General features: G+C 37.5%; 1 protein-coding gene across 1 annotated transcript; it reads left to right on the top strand.

Moving 5' to 3' along the window:
- Positions 1 to 8,580: 8,580 nt before the first annotated feature.
- On the top strand, positions 8,581 to 9,552 carry LOC137726474 (dirigent protein 23). Its single transcript, XM_068465411.2, has one exon. The coding sequence runs from the start codon at positions 8,676 to 8,678 to the stop codon at positions 9,252 to 9,254; it is 579 nt and encodes a 192-aa protein (XP_068321512.2). The 5' UTR covers positions 8,581 to 8,675; the 3' UTR covers positions 9,255 to 9,552.
- The last annotated feature ends 18,099 nt before the right edge of the window (positions 9,553 to 27,651 follow it).

Here is a 27,651-nt window from a genome sequence, read left to right as displayed (position 1 = left end):
CCATTAAAGTTATCGTTTGTAAAAATTAGAATGTCTTACATATTTTCTATAGTTGTTAAAGTAAACATTCATCCCTTTTAAAGATTTGATTAAGGTACTTTGATCAATTGTCATCTCAATAATTTTCTATGAAAAGAAAAAAAAGACGAAATGTCGAGGAAAAGTCGTGATAAACTAAAATTCTGAACAAAATAAACTTATGTGAAAAAACTGAAATTAATAACGAAAATTTTAGGAAAATGTTTGGTCAAAGAGTAATGCTATTCTTACCATCTAAATATACCATAATTTTATACCATCTTATGCGGCAATTGAGATGGACATCCACATCAGTTAAAAAAATCCCATGTCAGCTAAGGGGGATATTTACGATTTTACTCAATGATTTATTAATAAAATAATTAAAAAATAATAATGAAACCTACTTGCTCCCGTTTTCAAGCCTCACCGCCGGGCCTCCTCCCTCTTCGCTCTCCAATTTCACCTTCGTTCACCGACGATTGATGGTGCTCGACCCCCTTCATCACTGCCAACTGGCCGAATATCCTGATGGTGCTCCCAGTGATTGTTTTGCTCTGCCACCACATCAAGTTTGCAATTTTAGTGGTTTATGCCTTCTAGCCAAATGTTGGATTTCATAGGTTTTTAATTCCAGCAACATTGAACAAAAATATGAAAAGGATTGGATACGATATTTTTCATTTTGTTCTACTACTGAGGATTTTCCGAATGGAAGAAGATTTGGAAGACAACCTCTTTTCTTCTTTCTTCATGGACTTTTGGTTAGCACCAAAAATATTTTCCTAATCCTCTATAGGAATGAAAATTTCATTCCATGTTATATCCCGACGTTGTCGAAGGTTTTGGCTTGAATTTTCATTGGAATTATCATCTGTTGGACTCAGATCAGGTGGAGAGATGAAACGTATCTAACAGGGAAGTTGAACGGTTAGGGTTTAAACAAAAATAAAAAAAAATAAAAAAAAACAGAAATTCCACCTAGATTGACACCTAAGCTTCCACTTCACGTGGTATACTAAATGTGGTATAATAAGATGGTAAGAATAGTATTATTGTTGATCAAATTTTCAAAGGAAGTGTATATTTAGTCTAAAAAATTAAAAAAATGAAGCGTCTATATCAAAACGCCTCAAAAACTAAAACAAAACAATATATATATATATGTGTGTGTGTGTGTGTGTATTTTTTTTTTTCAAGGCGGAATAATTACTGTGAAATGTAAATCCTGATCGACCAGAGATTTTTTGTCGTTCGATCGGCTGCTATACCAACATTCAAATTGCAAAATCATTCATATGTATGTTTTCAGTGTTGGAAAATTTAATAATATTATTATTATATTAAATTTATTAATTGAATGAAAATTAGAAGTGAAGTCTTTTGGTACAAAGATGTGTTTATTCAAATGAAGAGTTGCAACTTTTGAATTTTCATGAATAATCACATGTTTTCCAAAGAGGTATCTCAAATTCTATAAATAGGGAAGCCCCTATGGTCATTAAATAACTTTTCATTGTTTACATAATTAATCATACATAGAGTGCACTAAATATTATAGAGTCTTATTGAGTCCATACGAGAGAGTTTTCAACATAATTGTGGTTCATGGAGCCTTGTGATTTGAAGTGCTACTATTACAAGGACGTGGTCAGTGTATCTTGGGAGACAAGCGTCGATCAACCATGACCACCGTAGTGGGGTGTAAACTTGTCTCAAGATTGTTAGAAAAAATTGGGTCTAATACTATCCCATTAAGAGTATCATGTAGCTTACTCTCTAGTCAACTAGGTTGGGTTGCCATTATGGCTATTCTTAAGACGTAGGCTTTTAACTCATTCTCCTCGATGATACAACTTACTCTCTAGTCAAACCTTTAATTAATTGGATCCATTAGGTTGGTGACTATCACTTATGGTGCAAACTTCCATTTATGAAATTATATTTCATTCGAGAGTAGTTGTTTTCCAACGTAATTCCTCCAAACATGCATTCGGACTTGATAAGTAATTTGCCAACACTTGAGTAAACTCCTCCACATTTCAGGTATTTGTAAGAAGGTCTCCAACTATAACATACCTTAAACAATTACTCATTACAAGTTTATGGTTTGATTGCTATGTTTGTTTGAGAAAAATATTCTGTCATGTCTATTTCTGCATGCATTTTCTTTTTCATGATAGAATCTTTTGATTTCTAGTTTTGCATAAAGAAGTACATATGTTAACTGCTTCCAAAATGTACTGCAAGTTAATTTGATTCAAAAGATGCCAACTTGTGACCTTTCACCATTATTTTGTTCGTTTTGTCTTCTGCCTTGTGTAGATGGTATGGTTATAGTTAATTGAACTAAATAACCGTTATAAGTTTATTGGTTTATTTGCTATATTTGATTAACAAAGGTTGGTTTGAGAAACTGAATTTATTTCTTTGTAGCAATCATTCATATATATATATATATATATTCTATGTAATAGTTACGCATAAGGGCTTATGTATTGATTGAAAAGTTACATCGTTTTAGTTGCATGCCTGTCACCATTTATTTGACAATTTTGCTATATATAGCATAATTGTTTTCTTTTAAGAATTGAATGTTTCTTGGCATATACATTGTGAGTTTATTCTCGTTAATTTTTGATTTAGGTGAGAAAGAAATATATATTTACGTGGATTGTATTCAACAGTACTGTAAATCTGGGTTTGTGTCAAACATATTATCTCATAATTGAAAAGGATTTGATACGGATATGTCTCAGAAGATGCATAACTGCGAAAACACAACCTTTCTTGTTTTAAACAAATGAACAGTCATGGCTATCCAAACGTCATTGTGATATATGATCACTGCGAAGTGAGTTTCAATTTGACATTTTGATGTGACAATAAAAATGACATTTTAAGTCAAAACATTTGGTCTTTGGAAAGGAAAAGACTAGACACTAAAATGTGGGATTTTTGAAAAAATTATTAGACATGATGATGCTTATTAAGTAAGCATATGAATGGTCATGCATGTTAGTCCTAACATTGGTTAATCATGTGCATGCATTAATTTTGATATATAATTGTATGAATTATTTCTTAATTTTTTATGTGATTTAATATAGCAATTAGACCTAATTTTTCTAACATTTTGAGCTATAGAAATTTTCTTTTATCATATTGATGCCTACCTTGAATGCATTGACACACCCCGACCGAGATCAGGGCGTGCTGGCCGTCACACGAAGGTGATGTAACCATGTGCGCGTGCGGAAGCGATTAAGATAGTAATATAAAAGTACTAATAATTAAAAACTAACTAGCATACAAAGTACTAGTGTATGTGAGACACAATTCAGAGCAAGTCTACAACAGTCCAAAAGGAAAAGATACGACATATGTACACCCGAAGGTGACCCTACAATGGTGATTGTCTGTCAGAATTGCCGGGACGCCCTCTGGGATAAACCACCGAACTTGCTAGACCACTAGAACCTGGAGGGGCGCAAAAACAAAAGCGTGAGTGGGCAAAAACAAAGCTCTTTGAAAACTCTTTAACAAAATACATTCTAACCCCTCGCCGTAAAACCTGTATACTTCCCAGAAAATGAACATATATACGTATGTATAGGTATGTCAATAATGCTCCACATATGCCATTCATGCTCATAATATGCCATTCATGCTTGAGAATATGCCACAACAGAATCTCAATATCAAATGTAATTGTTCAAGCATAATTCACATCAATAACATATAATCTGGCAGCCGGGAGTCACCTAACGTGACCTGTACGGCTGCATATAGAGCTCCAATCTCAACTCAATATCTGAATCTGCACACGAGTCGGAACCACCTAACGTGGTCTGTACGACAAGACTGGGTGTAATATATACGCTCTAGTGCTACGATCACGTGAAGACTGTGCGAATAATCGCGGGTCACCTACGAGTCGGAACCACCTAATGTGGTCTGTACGACAAGGCTTGCACCTAACTTGGATCCAAGGCGAGCGTGTGGTGCTGGTGAACATCACGTGAAGGACTGTGCCCTGGCCCTGGGCGGGAGCACTAACACCGGGGGTGCAGATTATGAGCTCTCTAAACATCTCAAACTATTATTGCATAACAACAAGAATACCACTTACCTGGCACTTACCTGTGCGTCCACAGCACCAAATACACAAATATGAATGTATGCCACTACCATTGCATATGATGATGCATAAGTGATAATAATATAGTGCATGGCATAAATCAAATAACCTTTTCTATTTAATTTCTGGGAATATAAATGTATATAGGTATATACGGAAAACAAAAGCCCACTCACTGATAATTAGAAGGGTCGTAGCCCCCCTGCCTCGAGTGTGTACGCTCGTCTTCGGAAAACGAATCACCTATACACGACAAAGTTACGAAAACATTAATTTAAAAGCACCTAAGCAACTTCTCGTAATAACTTCTCATACATTGCTCAAATTGGACAATTGAATATACCCACGTGCTCTACACAACCTCAGGATCACCCCCATATTTTTAAAATAATTTTTGGACCACGCACGCGCCCCCACGCGCCTGAACAGTCACGGACCCACGCGCCCCCACGCGCGGCCACGTGCACTGCACACTGACGGTGTCAACAGACGCCGTCAGGAATATTCCGTTAACCTGACGGAATATTCCGTTAAACTTAACCGGACGCCGTTAACTGCCGTTAGGAATATTCCGTCAACTTTGACGGAATATTCCGTCTCCTTCTCCAAATCAGTCACCGACGCCGGCGCCGTCGCCGGAAAACCTGCAACTCACCATTTCTCTCTCGTTTTTCCACCTTTTTCCATGTTTCTTGCACCAAAATCAACCTTAAAGCTAGTAGAACAAGACCCAACAACTTTTAAGACCTAAAAATCACACGATCATACCTGTCCACGAAATCAAAAACCGGCCAACTTCGTACAGGACGATCCCGACGTCCAAATTTGTCCAACGAACTACTCCCAAGCTCCTGGGAACCTCACAAACACATCTACAAGCTTAGAAATTCCAAAAACACACTAGTTTAGGTTTGCATGAACAGTGCAATAATCGGACCTCGTCGAAACTACGTGAAAACGTTCGAATTCTTACCTGGAATTGGTATGGTTGTGCTCCTCACAACCTCACGAGTTCAATGGTGTAATTGGTTTCTTGATTGGTGGAGGTTTGGGTATGTTTGTATGTGTGTCCGTGTGTAGAGGAAGAAGAAGAATTCGGAGAGAGAGAGAGAGAGAGAGAGACAGAGTGAGACAAAGAGTGAGGGAATGAGGGAGGGAATCCCGGGAGAGTGAGGGTGATGTGTGAGTGTGTGTGTGGTCCTACAACACAACACTACACAAAACTACACGTAAACGAATAGATTAGGGGTAAAATCGTAAATTCACACGTACGTTAAAATAAAATTTGGGACGGGATGTTACATGCATGGTCAGAGACTGAGAATCACAATGTGACAATATAAACATTTGTCTGGCAGTGACTACTTCGTGTATCAAAAAATTGAAATTTTTTTAATATTAACCTACCAAAATATACCATTAATTTTATCAGACCAAAAAAAAAAAAAAAAAACCAATATACCATTTTAGCAAAGTGGAAGTAGCAAGTGAAAAGAAACTTTATCCACACTCAAATTAAATGATCCGTCACCATTATATACACTAATATCTCTCTAAAGTTATATAGTTGGGACCAAACCAATTTTATTACATGAGGGAGGTTAGTACTTAATGGAGATGTAGTTAAAGGATATTATTAAAGAAAAACTAATGAAAAAAGACTTGAAAACTTTGAGTTTTAACGATAAGATCAAAATAAAGGATAAAGTGAATAGTATCAGGATTGACTTTTTAGTGTAAAAATGTGGTTTTCGTTAAAGTGAACAGTACCGCGGACTTTTTGTTAAAACTTCCTATTATTAATTGACTTACTTATCCTTAATGAATGTTGCATTTCCTAAATAAGATTAATTGAACATTAAGTATTTTATTTCTTGTATATTTTCATTGGCAATTATAACTATGTGGAGGCGTATTTTCTTATAATGGAATGAAACCAAGAAAAATTATAACTTATTACAATATAGAGTTTATTCCAATACATAACTCAAATATTATTTATTTACTTATTTATCCTTAATGAATGTAGTATTTTCTAAATAGGATTCTTTGGGTGATAAATATTTTTTCCTTACATGTTTTTATCCTCATTGAAAATTATAATTATTTGAAGACTTGTTTCCTTAAGATATGATCAAGAAAAACCAATATATAACCGGTTCCAAGTTAGGACTGAAATTTTTATGAATTTAAGAAGCTTATTCTAGTATAAGAATTGTCCTTATACACTGGGCCAATCATCTACCTCCGTGAATAAAATTAGTATTACTTTAAAGAGGTTTTAGTGTAAAAGCATGAGGACGAAAGGGGGAGACGTGTGGGAGAGCTGTGGAGGTTGGAGAAAGAGAAAATTGAGCAAATGGATGGGATGAGAGGTTGGGAGAGAGATCGGGAGGAAGGGGTTGAGTTTTATCATAGGGAACCTCCTTGAATTATTTTTTACAGACAAATTTTATTATATAAAATTAAACTTCATTAATTAGCATGAAAAATTATTTATTTTAAATGAGAGCAGTTTAGTAATAAAGCTAGTTTTAATTTCGATTCAAGTGAACTAGTAACCAATTTGTATAACATTATTTCTATTCCAATTCTAAATAGTGTAGTAAACAATTTTAAAGAGAATTTAATTTTGTTTCCTCTTCAATCTGATTACGGATTACGAAACAAGTCAAATTAGTAATTGATGTATATATAAGACGGATGTAGTTATCATTTATTTTATGTAGTTTGGCGGATGTAGATGTCATTCATTTCAAATTGATGTATATATATCGGCTATTATTTTACATTGGCGGATATTATGGTTGTTATAGTGGATAATTATTAGTTTTGGATTTTTATTTTTATTCAAAACATAATTTTAGTTTGGGAATTGTTATTAGCACTTCAAAAATCTCATTTTACACTCTTTACAGGTGTATTTTTCTTTTTAATTATAAAAAGTTTAGAATGCTTAATAAGATTTTTGAAGTACTAATAACAATTTTCTTTTAATTTTTATATTTATTTTTTATTATTAAGTGTTATGGTGGCAGTATATATGACAGATTTTTATGTTCGATACGGACGACATGATTGTCTCTGTATGGGCGGGATTACTTAGCCATTAATGTCACCTGCATCAGACGGGATTGCTCAGCCATTACAGTCATTTGCGGCCGGCACGAAATGTCTTCCAATTGCTCTTATTTTAATTTAATGTAGTTTCCTTTTTCTTGGCAGATTAAGAGTACTATCTGACATGAAAAGCCTTTTTGTGACGATTCTTATCGCTTTTCTTAACAGACGTAACATCCAATTTTTGTCGAATTTTACATAATATTCGATAGAAATAAGTTTTTTCATGTTATTTTTGAAACGTCAATAATTTTTTGGTATGTAGTTGTGAAATTTCTTTTCAGCATATATATTCTGGTAAATATATATGGGTGCATGCGTTCTGATTATATGTCTTTCTTTTTCCTGATTATCCTATTTAGGTAAACAAACGTGCATGTATAGCATCCCATTGAATCCCGGATCCATTGTTTGGGTCGGCAAGAATCGGAGGCCAACCAAGCTTTTTGGTACATGGAGTAATGAATGGAGAGGGTTCGGTGTGTAATGGTGACCAATGCAATTCCAAGATATCAGTTTAATTTGTTTTTGGTGTTTTTCCAAAGAAGGTATACCTTTCTGTTTTGGATGGCAAAGTTAATTAATTTATGTTTAATTTGATACGACTTTTATACTGGCCGTTTTTTTTTTCTTTTTCTCCTTTAGTAATTCGTGTGTGCAGTCCTTGAATTTCAATATTTTCTCCTTTTTGATTTAGTCTAAACACCCAAAGTCCCTCTTAAAATGATTACTTTTTTTTCTTTTTATGTTTTTTTTGGAGAGATTCAATAAGAAGTAGTTTCAAATTATTGTATTCAGTGAGTAATTTCAAGTTATTGTATCTAGTTGACTATTCTGCTACCTTTTTTTTTTTTTTTTTTTTAAATTTTATACAAATGGTATTTTTTATTTTTGAGTATAATGATATGTTTTATACTAAGGAAATAGAAAGTTTGGTTAAGCTACACAATGGGCAATACCTAATTTGGTATCTAATTCGTCATCTACAAGATTCGAACTTAAGACGTCTCACTTATAAGTGAAAATGAATACTACCAGATCGTCTTATTGAATGGAGAAGAAGAAAAATCATATTTCAGATCATGGATGAAAAGAATAAATGTTGTTAATTACTTTAGTTAGTGTTTGTTATTCTTGATAACACAAAAAATGGCCAGCTTTAAGATTTCAAATTTCAAATGTCTGAATTGATTCATCAAGTGAATTTGATGTAAGGAAACTGTCTCTTTTCCTGGGCCCCACTTAATATCTCCGTAAGATTTCATGTGGTAGCTTACCTGCCCTTGAGTCCTCTCGCATTATTTAACCTTCTGCAAAACCCAACGATATCCCACACAAACCCAACAACTTCCTCAGTTAGACATCGACTTCTTCTTCGCTAGAAAAAGAAAAAAAAATGGCAAACGCAGCCGTAACTGTGATGCTCATGCTCATCATGGCCGTCGTAGCTGCAACCACCGAAGGAGCTCAAAGCAGCTCCACACAACCCAATTGGGCCAAGAAGCTCAAGACAAGGAAGAAAACGAGGTCGGAGACAGTGACCAACCTCCAATTCTACTTCCACGACACAGTCAGTGGGAAGAACCCAAGTGCCGTCCGTGTAGCGCAAGCCCCAGAGACCGAGAAGTCCCTCACCCTTTTCGGAGCTCTACTCATGGCAGACGACCCGCTAACCGAAACGCCTGACCCGAAGTCCAAGATCGTGGGCCGGGCGCAGGGGATGTACGGGTCATCCGGGCAGCAAGAGTTTGGGCTTACTATGGCCATGTGCTTCGCGTTCTGTGATGGCATGTACAATGGGAGCTCGATCAGTATTTTTGGCAAGAACTCGGCTTTGAATCCGGTTCGGGAGATGCCGGTAGTGGCCGGAACCGGCGTTTTCCGGTTGGCGCGGGGTTATGCAATTGCCAAGACGCATTGGTTTAATACTATGGGTGATGCAATTGTTGGATACAATGTCACTCTAATTCACTAGAGCTAGCTAGCTAGCTAGTACACTTATGAGATCTTTATATATATATATATATATATATATATATATGTTCATATATATTCATATGTAGTTTGCTTTTCTTTTCTTTGTTGTTTCAATTAAACTTTGAATTACTAGTTTCTGGTTTGCTTGATTGTTGAGCGTGGTATGTTCTGGGAGTTCTAGTGCATCTTATGAGATCTTGGTTTCTTCTCGTTACCATTTGGTTTTAGGTGATCGGTTTACTGATTTTATTATGTATGTGTGTATTAGACATAATAAGAGTAATTATCTCTAATAATCTTTTTTCTGTCTCCCTAGTTTGATGCCATTTTATTTGGGTTGGTAGCCTAAATTCTAGATTGCAAAATTGCCACCAAAATCTACAACACCAGCGAGCTTATATCATTTAAACAACAATAATTATGTTTACACACAAGACAGACCTCATAATTGAAATCGCTTAGATGTGAGTTGTGCGTATCCCCGAATAAGACATTTCCCCGAAATATTCGACCTTTTCCTGTGACATTGAGATTGAATGGACATTACTCAAAACATTGTAATAAAAAATATAAAAAATCATAGCTAGATATTTGGTTATAATTTTAGCCTTACTGTCTCTTTCATTTGCTATCACAAGAAATAAAGGGAAGATGATGATTTGTCCATGCAAAAAGAGATTTGTCCATTTAAAAAGAGACATCTTTTTTTCGTTCTTTTTTGCCTCGTTTATTTATGGCATTGATAGATTCTTTGTAAGATATGCCGTCCCCTTATGCAGAGATTTTTTTTTAGTACCACGATATATTTTATACTAAAGAAATATGATACTTCAGTTAAGTCATACAATGAATAATTTAATTACAGAGATATTTTTATGTAATAGAAATATAAGTCGATTTACCCTATATTATAATATAAGTAGAAATAAAATATGTCACTTTCAATCAATTTGTCTAAAGTAAATTTACTAACGTGTTATAAGACGTGATATACTGATTTGTGTTTTAAACACATTAAAAAATTAACCTCTTCTCGTGATGACATCTTTATTTCACTTTCAATCAATTTGTCTAAAAGTAAATATATATCGCATGGTATGGTCCCATAGATTAGGATTATAAAATATGTTTGTAGTATTAATAGTTTTGATTAATCTTTGAAAAGAAACATGATAAATGGTTTGTCTCCAAGTTGTTTCTCAAAAAGTACTTTTTGCTATAAATTAGGGTTAATTTGGAAATATTATTAAAATGATTGAAAATTTTTTTGGTAGAATTGATTTTGGATTCCAAAAGTATTTCAAGTACTTTTCCAATATTCATATGAATGTTTACTAAGGATTGATTTAAAAATTATTTTCACCAAAAATGATTTTCGACATTATAAAAACACTTTTAAACGAAGCCTTAATTGCTGGCATATGCACTAGCAAGAAAGTACTAAAATTTTTCTTATAATTTTCTTCTTGAAATTGTAAGAAATGTTTTTTTACTATATATCTGAAAGCCCTTATAAGAATTTTAAAAAGGCCTAATTGGATTATTACTAACCGTAGTGATACGATAATTGGAAGATAGTTCATGAGGTAAACAAAAAAAAAAAAAAAAAAAAAAAAAAAAAAAAAAAAAAAAGGATTTAAGCCCCTGTTGACGAAGTTTGTTAGAATTTATGCCCAAAATTGAAAATTTCATTGATTCTCCATTAATTATTAGCATGTGAGCCAAACATATTAGACCAAAACAAAACTCTCCCTTAATTGTACATGTGAGGCTAACTTTATCATTTTAGGCGCACATATGAGCCTTACGTGCAAACAATTAATGGAGGGTTGACGAAATTTACAATTTTGGGCATAAATCCTAACAGATTTCAGCACATGAGCTTAAATCCTAATTTTTTTACCACATGAGCTGTCTTCCAACTATCCTATCACCACATACACTATTAATCCAATTAAGCATTTTAAAAATATTGCCAAACAAGTGTGTTTCAATTGTTGTACACATTTCTCTCACAAAGCGCATCACATTGAAAGACTAGCATGTTACCAATTCCGAGGAGTTGAATGCGAGAGAAGTTGTATAGAGTTTCTAGTTAACAAGTTTACTATGCAGAAGTTTGAATCGTATATTTGAGATGCTCTAACTTGTTTTGTTGTCAAGGCACCCCTTACTTTTGTTTATTAGGGACCACCCTAACCAAATTATATGGGTGTAAGAATATAAATAGAATATTAAAAACCTTGAACAACTTTTAAATAAAAATTTCTCGCTTTAATATCTTATCAACTTCTCAATGGTCAAGGTTATAAAGCAAATGGAAAGGTGAGAAGATAATTTAGTCTCAACTCTAGATAACAAAATGAAGTATTTTATTTATGCTATCCTTATAATCCCACTCCATTAAACAAAAAGAAGATTGTCAAAATATACTATCGACAACAAGTAAATCAAGTATTTTATTTATGCTATCCTTATAATCCCACTCCATTAAACAAAAAGACGCAAAAAAATCAAAAGCAATTTGGTAAACACGTACAAATTAACTGCATGCTAGGATCATAGCTTCAATTCTTTTTTATACAAAAAATGCGTTGGATTATATTGATGAGCCAAAGTATTAATTATTATGGTTACCTCTCTTAGTACGGGACCAAATGCTTTCTTTATGAGCATTATTTTCTTATACCCATGAAATAGGGAACAGATCAGTAGAACGTGCATTTAATTCTGCTAATTGAAATTTTGTGACAAAAAACTATATAAAAAAAAAAATGTATAGCTAATGGATTCTAAATTGATCATCCAATTACAGGTAGACGTGCGCATAGACATATAGGATAGTGTAAATGTGTCTATATTAATCCGCTTTTCCGCCATTTAGCTTCAAAGTTGGGCTTATTGTCTAGAAATTGAATGGGAAAATTGTATCTCTGCCATTGAATCAATACAAGGCTATATACAATACATAGATGACTTAAGATCCTAGAAATTGAATGGGAAATTTGGGCTTAGTGAACACTAGAAATATTGCCCTAGCGTTGCTGTGAGATTAGAAATCTTATGAAAAAAATGTTTCAAAGCTATAATATATTGTTACATAATGTTAATGTTATCTATACCAAAAGATGTTTGGACTCATTGAATTTTTACATGAAGATCATAAATTGGATGAATGAAGCTCTTGAAATTCTTTAAACCACTCTGAATAGCATTACCTGTGAATGATTGATTGTGTAACAAAAATTTGTAAAAGAGTATAATAGACGAAGCTTTCATATGTATAATTCAAACTTCTACACATTTATCCATACTTTACAAATTGTTAGAAACTGCTAAGATAACAATTGGTATCACATAATTGGTATGCTATTAAACATAATGAATTCCATGAAGCAAAAAAAAATGATATGCAATTTTAACTTACGATGCTAAAGAAGCTCTATAAAAGTAGTTGGGTCCTCTGCGTTTTATCCATCAAAGGCATTGCAACTGTAGATCCTGGAAACTATAAAAATCCATCCAGTCAAGAGACAAAATTCAATAGTTATGGGTAAAGTGAACATGGAACCACAAATGTAAGATATGCTTGACAAATTTGCAAATTCATTACAATTTCAATTGAATTTGCAACTTGATTTTCTTGCTTAAAATCTTAATCTACAAAACCAAATTAGTTTTATCAAACAACATTCAAAAATAAAATCCAGTAAAGGAAAAGATCAATTGAAAAACCTGAATAAGTGGAAGCATTCATACCTCAATTTAATTTCCAGCTAAATTTTGTTGCTTAAAAATTATGGTCTGCAAAACCAAATCAGTTTTATCAATAATAAAATATCAGTTTATGAAAGCAAAGACAACACTTAAAAAGAACATTAAAACTGGAAACCAAGTCGTGATACTTCACCATTTGTGACACACCCCGATTCATCAAAAATTGGAGCGTGCTAGCCGTCACGTGAGAGTGACGTAGCCAAGTGCGCAATAAGGAAGTAAAAGAGTGAAAAAAATACGAGGAAAAATAAGGTCGATAAAATAATTTACAATAAAAAGATCAGGTGAGTGCTAGTGACAAACACAGAAGGAAAATGCAAAGTACGAGTTCAAGTATCCTAGGTGCAGTCCAGAATAAACAATCACTACACAAGTGATAACTAGAAAAGTCCTACATGGAGGGTGCTCTGTCAGGAATGCCCCGATGCCTCTTTCGTCACCTACATCCTCGCTACCTAAAACCTGGAGGGGCGCAAAACAGAAAACGTGAGTGGGCAAAAACAAAGTTTGTTTTTCAAACCATTTCAATATCAAGTAATAACCCCTCTTTGTAAAACCCGTATACTTTCCAGAAAATATTATACGTACTCGTAACTCAAATCATGCTCAAAAACGATAAAGCTCAAATATGCCATGTTAGAATATCTAAACAATTAGTATACGCATCAAGCAGGTGAGATAAAACAAATCATAATATGCCAATGATACCAATAAGTCAGCCGGAGTCACCTAAAGCGACTTGTACAACTGAAACTATAGCTCCTCAACCACTATCCTGCACACGAGTTGGAACCACTTATAGTGGTCTGTACAACAAGTTGGGTGTAAATAAATACGCTCTAGTGCTACGATGACGTGAAGGCTGTGCAAAGTATCGCAAGTCACCTACGAGTCGGAACCACCTAAAATGGTCTGTACAACAGGCTGACACCTGCCTTGGATCCAAGGTGAGTGTACAGTGCATGAGGTGAACGATCACGTGAAGACTAGGCCCTACTCTGGCGGAGTACAATCACCGAGGTGCAGGAATATAAGCTATTACTCAATCTCAGCAACATCACATCTATCACTAACAAACATACTCGCTTGATTTACCTAAGTGTCTGCGGCACCAAAGCATACACATATGCAACTACTAATGCATAAATAAATATGCAACACTATGCATGGCATTTAAAAACATAAAAACATTTAATTTCATTTTCTGGAAAAGTTCTCAAGTATATAGGTATATACGGAAAACCAAAAGCCCACTCACTGATACGTAGAAGGGTCGTAAGCCTCGAGCCTCGCGTGGCTGCGATCGTCCTCTGGATAGTCTTCACGTATATGTGAAACAACTATAAAACCGTCAATTTAATGCACATAACCAACCTTAGATAATAACTTCTTATACATTGCTCAAATAGAGTGTTTGAATATACCAACGTGCTCTACTCAACCTCACGAACATCCCTATATTTTTAAAATAATTTTTTGAGGTCTCACATGCCCCCCACACGCCGGCCAAGGCACGGCCAAACACGCCGGCCACGCGTAGGCACGTGCCTAGCACACGGACGGAATCCCTAACGGCGTTAGGGAATATTCCGTCCAAAAGCAAGCATATTCCTTTAAAACTAACTTGACGCCGTTAATTGCAGTTAGGAATATTCCGTCAGAGTTGATGAAATATTCGTTGTCTTCTCTGGTGATCCTCGCCGGAGCTGCTGCCGGTAGCTGCTTGGGTCGTCGGAAATTGGGAAAATTTTCAAATCTTCATATCTTCTTCATTTCTCAACCAAATTCCATGAAAATTGTACCAAAATGAAGCTTACAATGGGTAGAACAAAACCTTACCACTTGAAGCCCCAAAAATGCTGGAATCTTGCCGGAGAAATCTCGCAAAATTTGGCCAACCTTAGAACTTGTTATCCCAACGTCCAAAGGCCTTCAAACTTGTTCCCCGAGCTTCGTGACAAGATTCTAAAGCTCCCTAACACCTTAAAAACTTCTAAAAACCTCACGATCACGTGTGCATGAATAGTGCTCAAATTCGGGGTTCCTTGGGTCTCGGGTTTCCGAAGATCTTACGTCCTAAAAATGGTATGGATGAGTTCTTGGGCTTGCAAGGAGTCCAGAACCAACCTTCAAACCTTCGATCCATGCATGAAATGGTTGGATGGGAGTTGTCCATACAATTGCAAAGGAAAGGGAAGAAAACGGAAGAAAATTCGAGAAGAGAGGGTCCACGGGTGTGAGTATGTGTGGGTGAGGTCTAGATGGTAGCCCACAAACAAAAACAAAACAAACCAAACACCCTACAATGCAATTATCGTCCAGGGGCAAAATCGTATTTTCACACTAACGTTAAAAATAATTCAAGACGGGCTGTCACAACTTACCCACCTTAAGAAAATTTCGTTCCCGAAAATTTCGTGAGTAGGGTAGTTCACCTCATGATGCTTCAATTATCTTGAAGCATAATCGATAACCCTGCCGCGTTGCATTAGTACGTAGCCCAAACCATTCAACGATGCATCACTGTAGATCTCGAAGTTACCACCATCGTCTGGAAATGCTAACACCGGTGTATGGGTGAGACAATACTTCAATTGTTGAAAACTCTGCTCGCAATTATCATCCCACTTGAATCTAACGTTCTTTTTGGTTAGCCTCGTAAGTGGTAACGCAATAAAGCAAAATTCCTGAACAAACTGTCGGTAATAGCCTGCCAAACCAAGGAAACTTCGTACCTCAGAGACGGTTCGTGGCTGCTCCCAATTTTCCACCGCTACTACTTTCTAGGAATCCACCTGAATACCCTGAGCTGAGATGACATGTCCCAAGAACGCTACTTGATCTAACCAAAACTGACATTTACTGAATTTAGCGTACAACCGATGCTCCTTCAGTTTCCTCAACACTAAAGTAAGATGTCACACATGATCTCCTTTGGATTTGGAATAGATCAAAATGTCATTGATAAAAAAACAATGACAAACCTGTCCAAGTACTGTTTAAACACCCGGTTCATAAAATCTATAAAAGCAGCAAGTGCGTTAGTTAACCCAAACGACATCACTAAAAACTCATAATGACCATATCGGGTTCTAAACGCCGTCTAAGGGACATCATCACTTTTAATCTTTAGCTGATAGTAGCCAGACCTTAAATCAATCTTCGAAAACACACAAGCTCCGCGTAGCTGATCGAACAAATTGTTGATACGTGGCAACAGATAATGGTTCTTAATCGTCACCAGGTTTAGCTGCCGATAGTCTATACACAGCCTTAAGGTACCATCCTTCTTTCGCACAAACAAAACTGGATCAGCAATTTTCACATTAAAAACATGTGTGGTGTCCAATAAACCTTTCAATCTCCTAATCAATCACACATCTATGAAATTGTGAGAACTACCTGAATCGATCAAAATGGTGGCAGGACAATACTTGATATGTGACTTTCATGGTCTGAATTGATGAAGGTGCAGGGGTCCCAAACAAGGCACATGCTATGATTTCTAGTTCCTCATCTTCCACTTCAACATTATCGCACAATTCAAAGTCTTGCACATCTATTAACGACAATTGCTTCCTTTCGCAGCTATGACCCCTAGCATATTTCTCCCTACAATGGAAGCATAAGCCATTTTTTTCGACAGTGATTGACTTCCTCAGGTGTTAACTTTCTGATATTAGTGGGTTGAACACGATTCTCATACACAATATTGAAATTAATATTCTGAAATGGAGTTTGAAAATTTGATTGCACAAAAGGAGTTTTAGTACTAGATTTCACCTTCAAATATGCGATCTTAGCATCAATTTGATGGGCAAAAGCTGCTGCTTCCAATACATCTATGGGTTTTAACAGCTTAACATCATGGCGTAATTCCGATCGAAGACCACCGATAAAGCAAGATTTGAGTAAGGAAAGGCTGATATCCCTTATGCGATTCGCCAACCTTCGAAAGTTCATGACATAATCCCTGAAAGTGCTAGATTGTTGCAATTTAACCAACCCTTCAGCCAAGTCTTCCAATTCTGAGGGACCAAATTCTTGGCACAACACTGCAGTGAAATCTTTCCGATTGGGGAAATTCGTCAAACATCTCACCCATTGAAACCACTGTAAAGCTTCACCTTGCATGTGAAAGGACGCCAATTTCACCTTCTTGGACTCGTCGATGTTGAAAAAATCAAAGTAGTGCTCAACCTTGTAAATCCACCTTAATGGATCGTCACCTTCATTGAATCTTGGAAACTCCAACTTCAACAACGGTGACCAATGTTGCTGATTGAAGTTATGCCCAAATTCTTGATGATCTGGGTTTGAGGTTCCTGTGATCTTGAAATTGATTCTCGCCCAAGGTTGCTTCTGAAGAATCCCTCAAAGATCCCCCATTACCCCTTGCCATGAGCGCTTGTAATTGCCCCATAATCAGCTCTAAATTCGCCCGAACCTTCTCATGCGATTGCTGGACTTCATCAATCATCGTCTCCAAATTCGAAACTCAGGACTCCATATTCTTGCGCGAAGCTTGCCACAACATACAACTTCGAAGGATTGAGAGGATCGAACTGGCTGATACCAATGTTAGAACTTGCTCTACGTCTTCTACGATTGTACCGAGAGAGATACCAAAACAATATACTTTTCATTAATTGCCTTTCTTTCTTTACATGCCTCTATTAATATCGACCTCCAACTGCTAACAATCTCTAACTAACTCTTTTAACCTACTAATATCTACCGTACAATTGTTAATCACAGATGATGCCATCTGACATCCTAATATTTTAATAGAGTGTATTTTTGCTCACCACCATTTAGTGTGGTGTATGTTTACTATTTTATTTATTACCGTTAGATGAGTTTGAATTTTAAGATTTATGTTTATGTATTATACGAATTTCTAAATTCAAACTCATCTAACTATGATTCTAACTATGATAAATAGAAAATAATCATACATCACAGTAATCGAAGACGATGAAAAATGCTCCCTTTTTAACAATTGTTTTTTCATACATTCAAATCGCTTTATAATTGTTTATTGTTTGCTGCCACAAACCATGTGGCCTGCTTTAATTCCCATTTTTCAAATATCTTTTTGGTCCTGGCACCCATGCATCCAATTTTTTTTTATAATTGTTTATTGTTTATTGTGCCATGGCCTCGTTTAACTCCCATTTTAAATAAAAAATTTATGCTACCACCAGTTTTTTAATTATTATTTTATATTTCTGTGTCTCCCAAATGATGTACGTGGGTAGGAAAAAAAAAAAAAAAAAAAAAAAAAGCAAGAACGGGTCGATAGACGCGAGGCCAGTAAGGACAAAACGGAATTTTACTGTAGCAAACGTAAACAGTATAGAAAGCAAAGAAGAAACGGAGGGCATTTGCGAGGAGCACAGCGGAAGAAAGGAAAGACGTGATGAACAGTTGTGGGGAACTGTTCTAGATGTCATGAGGTTGTGTTTTTTAATGATTATTTTTTTGGTGAGAGGCGTCCTATCTCACTCAGTATCCATGCTCAGCTTTTCTGTGCATATTCCAGATTTTTGTTTTTTTAATTATTTTTTGGTGGCAAGGCATGCATCATTGCTGCCAGGTGTGGTGAGGTAAGGTTTTTTAATTATGTTTTGGTGGAAATACCATTGCTGCCCGATGTGAATTAGGTAAGGATAAAATGCTGGAATCGAAGAGACAGTCGGATGGCGACGCAAAATTAAAATAAAAGAGGGAGTCAGAATGGAAAAAAAATGGAGGCAGATTGTCTGCTTTCTTTTTTAGTGCATTTTTTATTTCCTCTTACTTTACGCGATCACGATTAAATTACGTTAATATTTTATATTTATTTTTCTTTTAATGATAATAAGGTAAAAAGTAATAGAAATATAAAATGTAACGTATCTTAACCGTAACAATACAAATAGAAAATGATATAAAGAGCATCCAAACAGAAAGGCAGACAATTTGCTTTCAAAAATGATGCACAGGATGATCAACACGTGACCAAAGAGCCAAAGAATGCCGAAGAAAAGAAGGGTAACAATAAGGGTAAGGAGGTCATTTTCCTGCAGGAGAGAAGGAAAAATGGCCTGGCAAGGAAGGAATGGGAGGACAGGAGTTCACTGCTGGTGAACAGTCGCCCCTCCCACATGATGAACAGTGAAGGCCAACTGAGCTTTAGTAGATATAAATATAAATATATCTTACTTTTATTTATTTATTTATTTTTTTCTGCCACTTCGCGTCATGACTTCTGACTTTAAAATTGGACCTTCATTACTACCACAGCCATATACATATATACATATATAAATATATATTTCTGCCATTCATTATCTTTTTTAGAGAAATGGACCTTCGTTACTACCACCATACCTCTCTCTCAAATGGAAGGGGATGATCACGTGGCATAATGTAAACCAAAATCAACCAAAATATGGTTCCAGCATCTTTTCCACAAAACACGCACACGCACACGCCACACAGGCACACATCACCAAGAGCACAGTGGACAGAGGGGCAAAATCGCCAATTCGTGTAGCATCTGTTAAAAGGCTGAAAACTGTGCTTTGGATTAGGGGCAAAACCGGAATTTCACTGTTAATGAACAGTGGTTAGTATGGATAATAATAATAATGTCAGCTGGTTGTTGTGATGTTGGTAATGTGGGCTGTCTTGATCATTTCGCTTGGAACCTTTTCTCTAACGAGATGACGATATATCTCTATGGGTTTGGTCCGTTCATGAAATACAAGATTCGAGGCAATGGGGAGTGCAGCTTGGTTATCACAATATAGCTTGACAGGATGTTGTGTGCAAGATCCCCAAGTCACTTAAGATGTGTTTTAAACAAACGGTTTCGCAACATCCAGCAACCATAGGTCGACACTCCGCTTCTGCATTTGACTGAGATATGGTGGCTTGGTTCTTGGTTGTCCAAGAAACTAATGATCTTCCGAGAAATATGCATTACCTGGTGACTGATCGTCGAGTGTCACAACATTGTGCGCAATATGCGTCGCAGAAAACATTTCATTGGATGGAGCTTTGTGAAGGCAAAACAGACCTTGCCCAGGTGTGCTTTTGATGTAGTGTAACACCTGATGTGATGCCTCTATGTGTATTGTTCGTGGCTTATCCATTAAGCGACTGAGTACGTGAATCGAGTAGACAAGGTCGGGACGTGTGATGGATACGTAGATGAGTCGCCCAACTAGTCTTTATACGATGAGGCATCAGGTAGGCATTCCCTGTGTCTTTACTGAGAGACATATTTTCTTTTGTGGGACTCTGGACCCTTGTCACTACAGATAGTTTTTATTTTGGTAGAGAATTAATTAAGTTTCTGCAAGACAGACGAAGTTTGTCAACAGATGACAGGTATCAGATTTTCGATATATGAGATAAAACCCAAGTGCATCTTGTAAAATCATCTAAAATGATGAGAAAATAGAGGTGGTGATTATACATTTCAAATCAGTACCCACCCCCCCACCCCCCCCCCCCAAAAAAAAAAAAAAAAAAAAAAATGTCAACATGTATAAGTTCTAAAGGTGCTTGAGTGCTCACGGAACTCGTTGAAAAAAGAGAACATGTGTGCTTAACCAGAGGGCAAGTAGATAATAGAGTCCCTCATGATAAGTTCTCGTACCAATCATCGACCCCAAGCGTAGGTCCTGTAATACAAACGATATGTGGTCAATCGCCTATAAATCAAGGATTCATACTAAATCTTTCCAAAGAGCGATGCCCCGAAGTGATTTACTTGCGGGGCTATGGGGACTGGAGGATGCACCTACAAGATTGACCGTGATTGATGACTTATTGCTGCCCCGTAAAGCCAAAAGGTTTTGGTATTGTTCTATAGAGAAAGGACTAGATTGTGTGCAAGAGGCCTCGTTGGTCTGAGCATGATTCACTTTGGGTGTGCGCAGGTCCATGGGCTTCTGATAGGTATCAATTGTGTGTCTTTGGTCTTCTTTGGTTTCTGACAGGTATCAATTATGTGTAATTTCAAATTACAAAAGCCACACTTGAGATGTGATCCACAGGTCTTGGAGATATGTCCAATCATGTCGCATTTGTCACACTCAGATGGAGATCGCGTGGGGCTCTACCAAATCCACAGTTACTATCTCGAACCGCAAATGCTGCTGTAATATTGAGTGTGGCTGTGGTAGCAGATGAAACATTGCGTGGCTTCTCGTCTCGTAGGATGTGTGAGTACGTTTGATTAACTGGAAGAAGCGGGTCCATTAGAAGAATTTGGCCACGGGCAGCAGCATATGTATCGTCTAATCCCATGAGGACTTCATACTCTTCTGGTTCGCGCGGTATTGCTTGACTTCCTTTATGGTTCCACATTTACAAGGTGGGATAGCTTGTATTGCATCATGTTCATCCAAAAAACCCTTGAGTTTGGTCGTCGCCCAAATTTGTCTTCTCTTTGTAAGTTTGGTTTTGCGTGTTACCACCTAGAAGCTTATACTACTTACAAACTGGGACTTCGTATAAGAAATGACTCTTGGATTTCTCATTTCTTAATGAATAAGGAATTACAACCAGTTTATATATACATGTGAAAAATAGCTTAGTAACTAATTACACCTGATTAATTGACTAATCTAGGAATTAGTTACATGGACAGCTGTAACAGACTTGTAATCAAAATACAACAAACTATATATGTGCTATATGTGCCTCTTTACACCCCCTCAAGCTGAACGGAGGAGGGCCAAGGCAAAGCTTGGAATGAAGATATTGAAACCGAGCTTTAGAAAGAGATTTGGTGTGGATATTAGCAATTTGGTACCGAGTATTGAGATATTGCACTTGAAGCAACTTGGCAAGAACAAGTTCACGAATGTAATGCTAATCAATTTCCATGTGTTTTGTACGAGCATGAAATACTGGATTTGAGGCTAGAGAAATAGCAGAAACATTGTCACACCAAAGAGTAGGAATGGTAGTGAGGTGAAGAGCAACATCTCTGAAAATCTTACATATCCAGGTGAGTTCAGCTGCTGTAGAAGAGCAAGCAACTATAGGTTGCTTTTTGGCACTCCAACTAATCAAGTTGCTGCCCAAATATATACAATATCCACTGGTGGACCTGCGATCAAACACACAACCTGCCCAATCGGCATCAGAGTAAGCAGTAAGATGCAAGGGACTCTTCTTAAACCACATTCCTTGATCAAATGTGCCTTTTAAGAACCGTAAGATCCTTTTAACTGCTTGAAAGTGGGAATCCCGTGGACAGTGAAGGAATTGACAGACTTGATTCACGGCAAAGGAAAGATCAGTTCTTGTCCAAGTTAGATACTGTAATGCCCCGACGATAGACCTGTAGTCTTTAGGATCAGCCAAAAGATCTCCAACATGATCAAGCTTCTGAGTTCCGAGAGGAGTAGAACAGGGCTTACAACCTGCCATGTTTGTCTTGACTAAGAGATCTAAAGCATATTTGCTTTGAGACAGGAAAATACCCTCATCGGATCTGTGAACTTCTAGGCCAAGAAAATAGTGTAATGGACCCAAATCCTTAACAGGAAATAAGGAACGAAGTTGCTGAATAATCTGTTGACACAGAGAGGTATTGGGACCAGTCACCAGGATATCATCCACATAGACAAGAACTAGGACAGGGAAAGGTTGAAGTTTCACAAACAAAGAGCAATCAGAGTTGGAGTTTGTGAAACCAAGAGATACCAAAGCTTGAAACAGCTTGTCATACCATGCCCGAGGAGCTTGCTTCAAGCCATAGAGGGATTTTTGAAGTTTACAAACATAGGAGGGTTGGAAGGGATCAATGAAACCTGGGGGTTATTGCATAAACACATCTTCTTGAATATTGCCATGGAGAAAAACATTGCTGATATCAAGTTGGTGTAAAAACCAATCAGATTGCATTGTCAGTGTAAGAAGAATGCGAATAGTAACAGGTTTAGCAACCGGACTGAAAGTCTCCTTGAAATCAATACCTTCTTGCTGATGGAAGCCCTTAGCAACAATACGGGCTTTGTACCGATCAATAGAACCATCAGGTTTCCGTTTGATCCGGAAAACCCATTTGCAGCCTACCAAGTTTTGATTGGGAGATGAAGGGACAAGAGTCCAAGTGCCTGTGGATTGGAGAGCTTGAAATTCTTCAAGCATGGCTTTATGCCAGTGATCATACTTGGAGGCTTGCAAATAAGTAGTAGGCACAAATGAACTGGAATCAATAGGGTGTTTTGTGGCTGCTAGCACTCGAGGCTTGAAAATGCCTGCTTTAGATCTGGTGAGCATGGGATGAGTGTTTACTGGAACTGAAACTGTTGGACATGGAGCAGGAGAGTGCTCGGGAGATGAAGAAGAATTGGGAGGTGGCTGTGGAGATGGAGATGGAGAGACAGAAGATGGGGAGGAGGTGTCTCAAGGTCCTGAAGAGAACATTGAAGAAGATGGTGTGGCAGGGAGGCTTGACTAAGGAAATTGCAGGGAGAACTCAGGTGACGGAGTGAAGGGGACAGAAGAAGAACACTTTGAAGAACTATGGTGAAGAAAAGAAAGATCATGAAATGGAAAATGATCTTCATTAAAGAGAACATGCCGTGAAATATAGACTCGGTTAGAAGACACATCTAAACACCGATAACCTTTGTGTTGTAGGCTATAACCAAGAAACACACAAGGTTTGCTTTTACCATCCAATTTGGATTGCAGATATGGCTTGAGCCAAGGGTAGCAGCAGCAACCAAAGACTTTTAACTTGGAATAATCAGAAGGCTTGTTGAAAAGAAGTTCCCATGGAGATTGAGAAGATCCAGAAATAGGCATGCGATTTATAAGATACATTGCAGTAGAAAAGGCTTCTACCCAAAACTTGTGAGGAACTTTGGAAGCAACAAGAAGTGTCCGTGCAGTCTCAGTAAGATGTCGATGCTTGCGTTCCACACACCCATTTTGCTCAGGTGTGTGTGGACAACTATACTGATGAGAAATACCATGTTGAAGCAAGAAAAAGGTGAAAGCAGAACCAGTGAACTCACCCCCTGAGTCTGTTCGGAAAATCTTGATTTTATTGCCAAGTAAGTTTTCAACATATGCTTTGAAAGTTACAAAAGTAGAGAAGACTTCAGACTTGTGTTGTAAAGGAACCATCCAACTGTATTTGCTATACTCATCCACAAAGAGTAAATAGTACTTATAGCCACTAACAAATGAAACTGGACAGGGACCCCAGACATCACCATGAATTAAGTCCAATCTATATGAGACAGTAATAGTACTAGAAGAAAATGGGAGCTTGTGATTTTTACCAATTGCACAGTCTGCACAAAAAAACTGAACAGAAGCTGAAGTATGAGGAACAAGCTTATTGGTATGTAAAATCCTTCTGAAAATAGCTGTGGAAGGATGACCGAGGCGTTTATGCCATTGTTGTAACGAAGCTTGAGTGCTAACAAGGGCAGAATATGAAGCTTGGAAAGGCTGACCTTGCAAAGGATAGAAACCATCCCTAACTGGGCCGCGAAAAAGCATATTCCCAGTGGAAGGGTCCTTGATGACAGAACCATCAGAATCAAGAGTTAAAGAGTAATAATTGTCTCTTAGAAATTGATATGCAGAGAGCAAATTGAACTTCATCAGTGGCACATGAAGAACATTATGTAACCGAAAAACAACATGTGGTGTTTGGAGAATAGAAGAACCTGTATGGTGAATTGGCATACCTTGGCCATCACCAGCATAAACCTTGTCTTCACCAGAATACGGAATGGGATAAGATATTGCGGAGATATCATTGGTGACATGCGCAGTAGCACCAGAGTCCAGAAGCCAGGTAGGCTGAGAAGAAGAAGCAGTAGTGGCACACATAGCAGCAAGCTTGGCAGGTGGAATCTTTCCAGCAAAAACATGGTTCATTCGAGCATAGCAGTCAAGAGCCTCATGATCAAATGAATTGCATATTTGACAGGGAGATCGATGGCCAGAATGACGATTAAATCCACCAGAATTGCGATTGAAATTACCAGGATTATGATGAAAAGAACCATTTCCAGGGCCAGAGTTGGTATAATTTCCACGATAGTTGCCACGGCCTCGATTGTGTTTCTGAAAATGCTTCGACCACGATTATTGCGCTGGAAATTGTTGCGATTGCTGTAGGTAGAATGTTGAAGAACATATGCCTGTGAGGGAGGAGGCGTAGGTAAGAGACCTTGCTGGAGAGGTGAAGCTTGAGCAGCAAATGCTTGAAATGGTTCAGTGAGAGACGATGACGGAGCTTTCTTCTTTCGATGCATGAAAAACTCTTTGTTCATGAGTAATCCATGAAGTTCATCTAAGGAAGTAGATGAAATTCGAAGCATTACGAATCAATGAAAGATTCGTAATCATCAGAGAGGCCATTTAGGGTAATAGCAATGAGATCGGGTTCCGACACCGGTGCACCGGCAGCCATAAGAGCATCAGAGATGCCTTTGATACGCTGCAGATAATCAGAAATTGACAAATCTCCTTTCTGAATCGCATGAAGACGCGATCAGAGCTGGTGAATGTGCGCCGCCGAGACTCCACCAAAACGTTGTTCCAGAATCTACCATAATTCTCGAGACGAGGTGACGTCGACAGTGAATGGAATAAGATCTTCAGAGAGAGTGGAATTCAACCAGATGAGGATATTTTGATCCTTTTCAAACCAGATCTCGAAATCAGGGTTAGGAACTGCAGTACTTGTATCAGATTGATTGAGAAGAAAAGGCGGTGGACATGTCTCCGATCCATCGATGATACCTGTAGGTTTGTAACGTCGGAAGATTGGAGCAAAAAGAGCCTTCCAGATGAGATAATTGTCCCTCTTAAGCTTTGTAGGAACCATACAACTAATGTTTTGGATGGAAATTGAAGAAATCGAAGAATTAGGGTTTATCGGAGTGGGATTTGATGAAAAAGGATAGGGATTCTGAGCAAAAACTTCTGGATTTGCAGGCGAAGAAGTAGAAGACGCTATTGTTGATCAAGGTTTTGCAAAGAGAAACCAGATTTGGGAGGAGAAATCAAAGATTGCAGAGGAAGCTAGGATCGGTGCGTGAGCAGAGAAGCGAGTGATACCATATAAGAAATGACTCTTGGATTTCTCATTTCTTAATGAATAAGGAATTACAACCAATTTATATATACATGTGAAAAATAGCTTAGTAACTAATTACACCTGATTAATTGACTAATCTAGGAATTAGTTACATGGACAGCTGTAACAGACTTGTAATCAAAATACAACAAACTATATATGTGCTATATGTGCCTCTTTACTTCGTTACAAAGAAGGTGTTTTTGTAGGTTACAAGTTGCAATGTAAAGGATATTGATGCCTTGATCCAGAGACAAATCGAGTTTTCATCTCCTGCCATGTCACATTCGAAATGAAATTTCGTCTTGCTCACCCTACTGCCCCTGCAGCCCTGTCTACAGTCGTGCTTCTCCTCATGGTGCCCAGCTGCCGCTCAGCCCTTGCTGTCCAGCCCACTTCCTTGTGCACATGGGCGCAGCCCAAAGCCCAGACCCTGTCTCTCATCTAGCCACTGCTTCATCAGGCCTGGTCCAGTTCTAGCCACCATACTACCATGTTGTCTCATTAGTGCCTCAGCCCAGAGCGCGAGCCATCCGACCGCAACCCATTCCCAATCCTCCAGCCGCTGGCTTGCAGGAACCCAGCCACGTGCCTATTCCTCAGCAGCCCAATCCAGCCACGGGCATGCCCCATCCAGAACATGTCGTGCCTTCTTCCCTCTATCCCATGGCAATCCGCTCTTATACCGGTCATTCCAAACACAAACAATCCATTGAGGGCACCGTCCCTTATCCACTTCCACATGCACTCACTGCCTTCGTCTCTGATCTTGTCAAGCCTACCAACTTTTCCCTGAATGGCGTGCAACAATGACAGAGGAATTTAATGCTTTACTTAAAACTAGTAGGTTGTCTCTTTTTCCATCACATCCCTCTCAAGATTTAGTTAAAACTAGTAGGTTGTCTCTTTTTCCATCACATCCCTCTCAAGATTTAGTTGGATGCAAATGGTTTTGTCTGATTAAGCATAATGCAGATGGTTTTATTGAGAGGTATAAGGTCCATTTGGTTGCTAAATTTTTGCATCAACATGGGTTCGATTATGATGAGACTTTAATTCCATTGTTAAGCCTGCTACTATTCACCTTGTTTTAGTTTAGTAGTTACCCATGGGTGGTCCATTCGTCCAACTGATCCTCATCGCCTTCATAATGTATGTAACTTCCTTACAACACTCTATGGTCTCAATCAGGCTTCCCGTGCTTGGTTCCAGCGCTAAGTACTTGTATCATCTGTCATGGTTTTGTCCAAAGCCTAGCCCGATCCTTCTCTCTTCACTTTTCATCGTTTTACGACCCATCTTATCTTATTACTTTATGTGGATAACATTGTTTTGACTGGGAAATCATACAATTATAATTCTACGCATTCCTTTAGTTTCAACTTTAAGTTTTTAAAAAGTGAAAAGGAGAAAGAAAATGGTTATCAATCAACTCCCTTGTTAATTCTAATTGGTCACGCAACAAGGTGTCAATTAATGCAATATTTGTTGAAGAAAGAAA

This window comes from Pyrus communis, chromosome 5 (assembly GCF_041283825.1).
Source record: "Pyrus communis isolate YQ-2024b chromosome 5, ASM4128382v1, whole genome shotgun sequence".
Taxonomy (NCBI): domain Eukaryota; kingdom Viridiplantae; phylum Streptophyta; class Magnoliopsida; order Rosales; family Rosaceae; genus Pyrus; species Pyrus communis.
The sequence above is the reverse complement of the archived record's forward strand: the minus strand, read 5'-3'. Positions and strand labels throughout refer to the sequence as shown.

Coding starts and splice junctions, on each gene's coding strand:
- LOC137726474 (XM_068465411.2), top strand. CDS start 8,676: ATGGCAAACGCAGCCGTAACTGTGATGCTCATGCTCATCATGGCCGTC.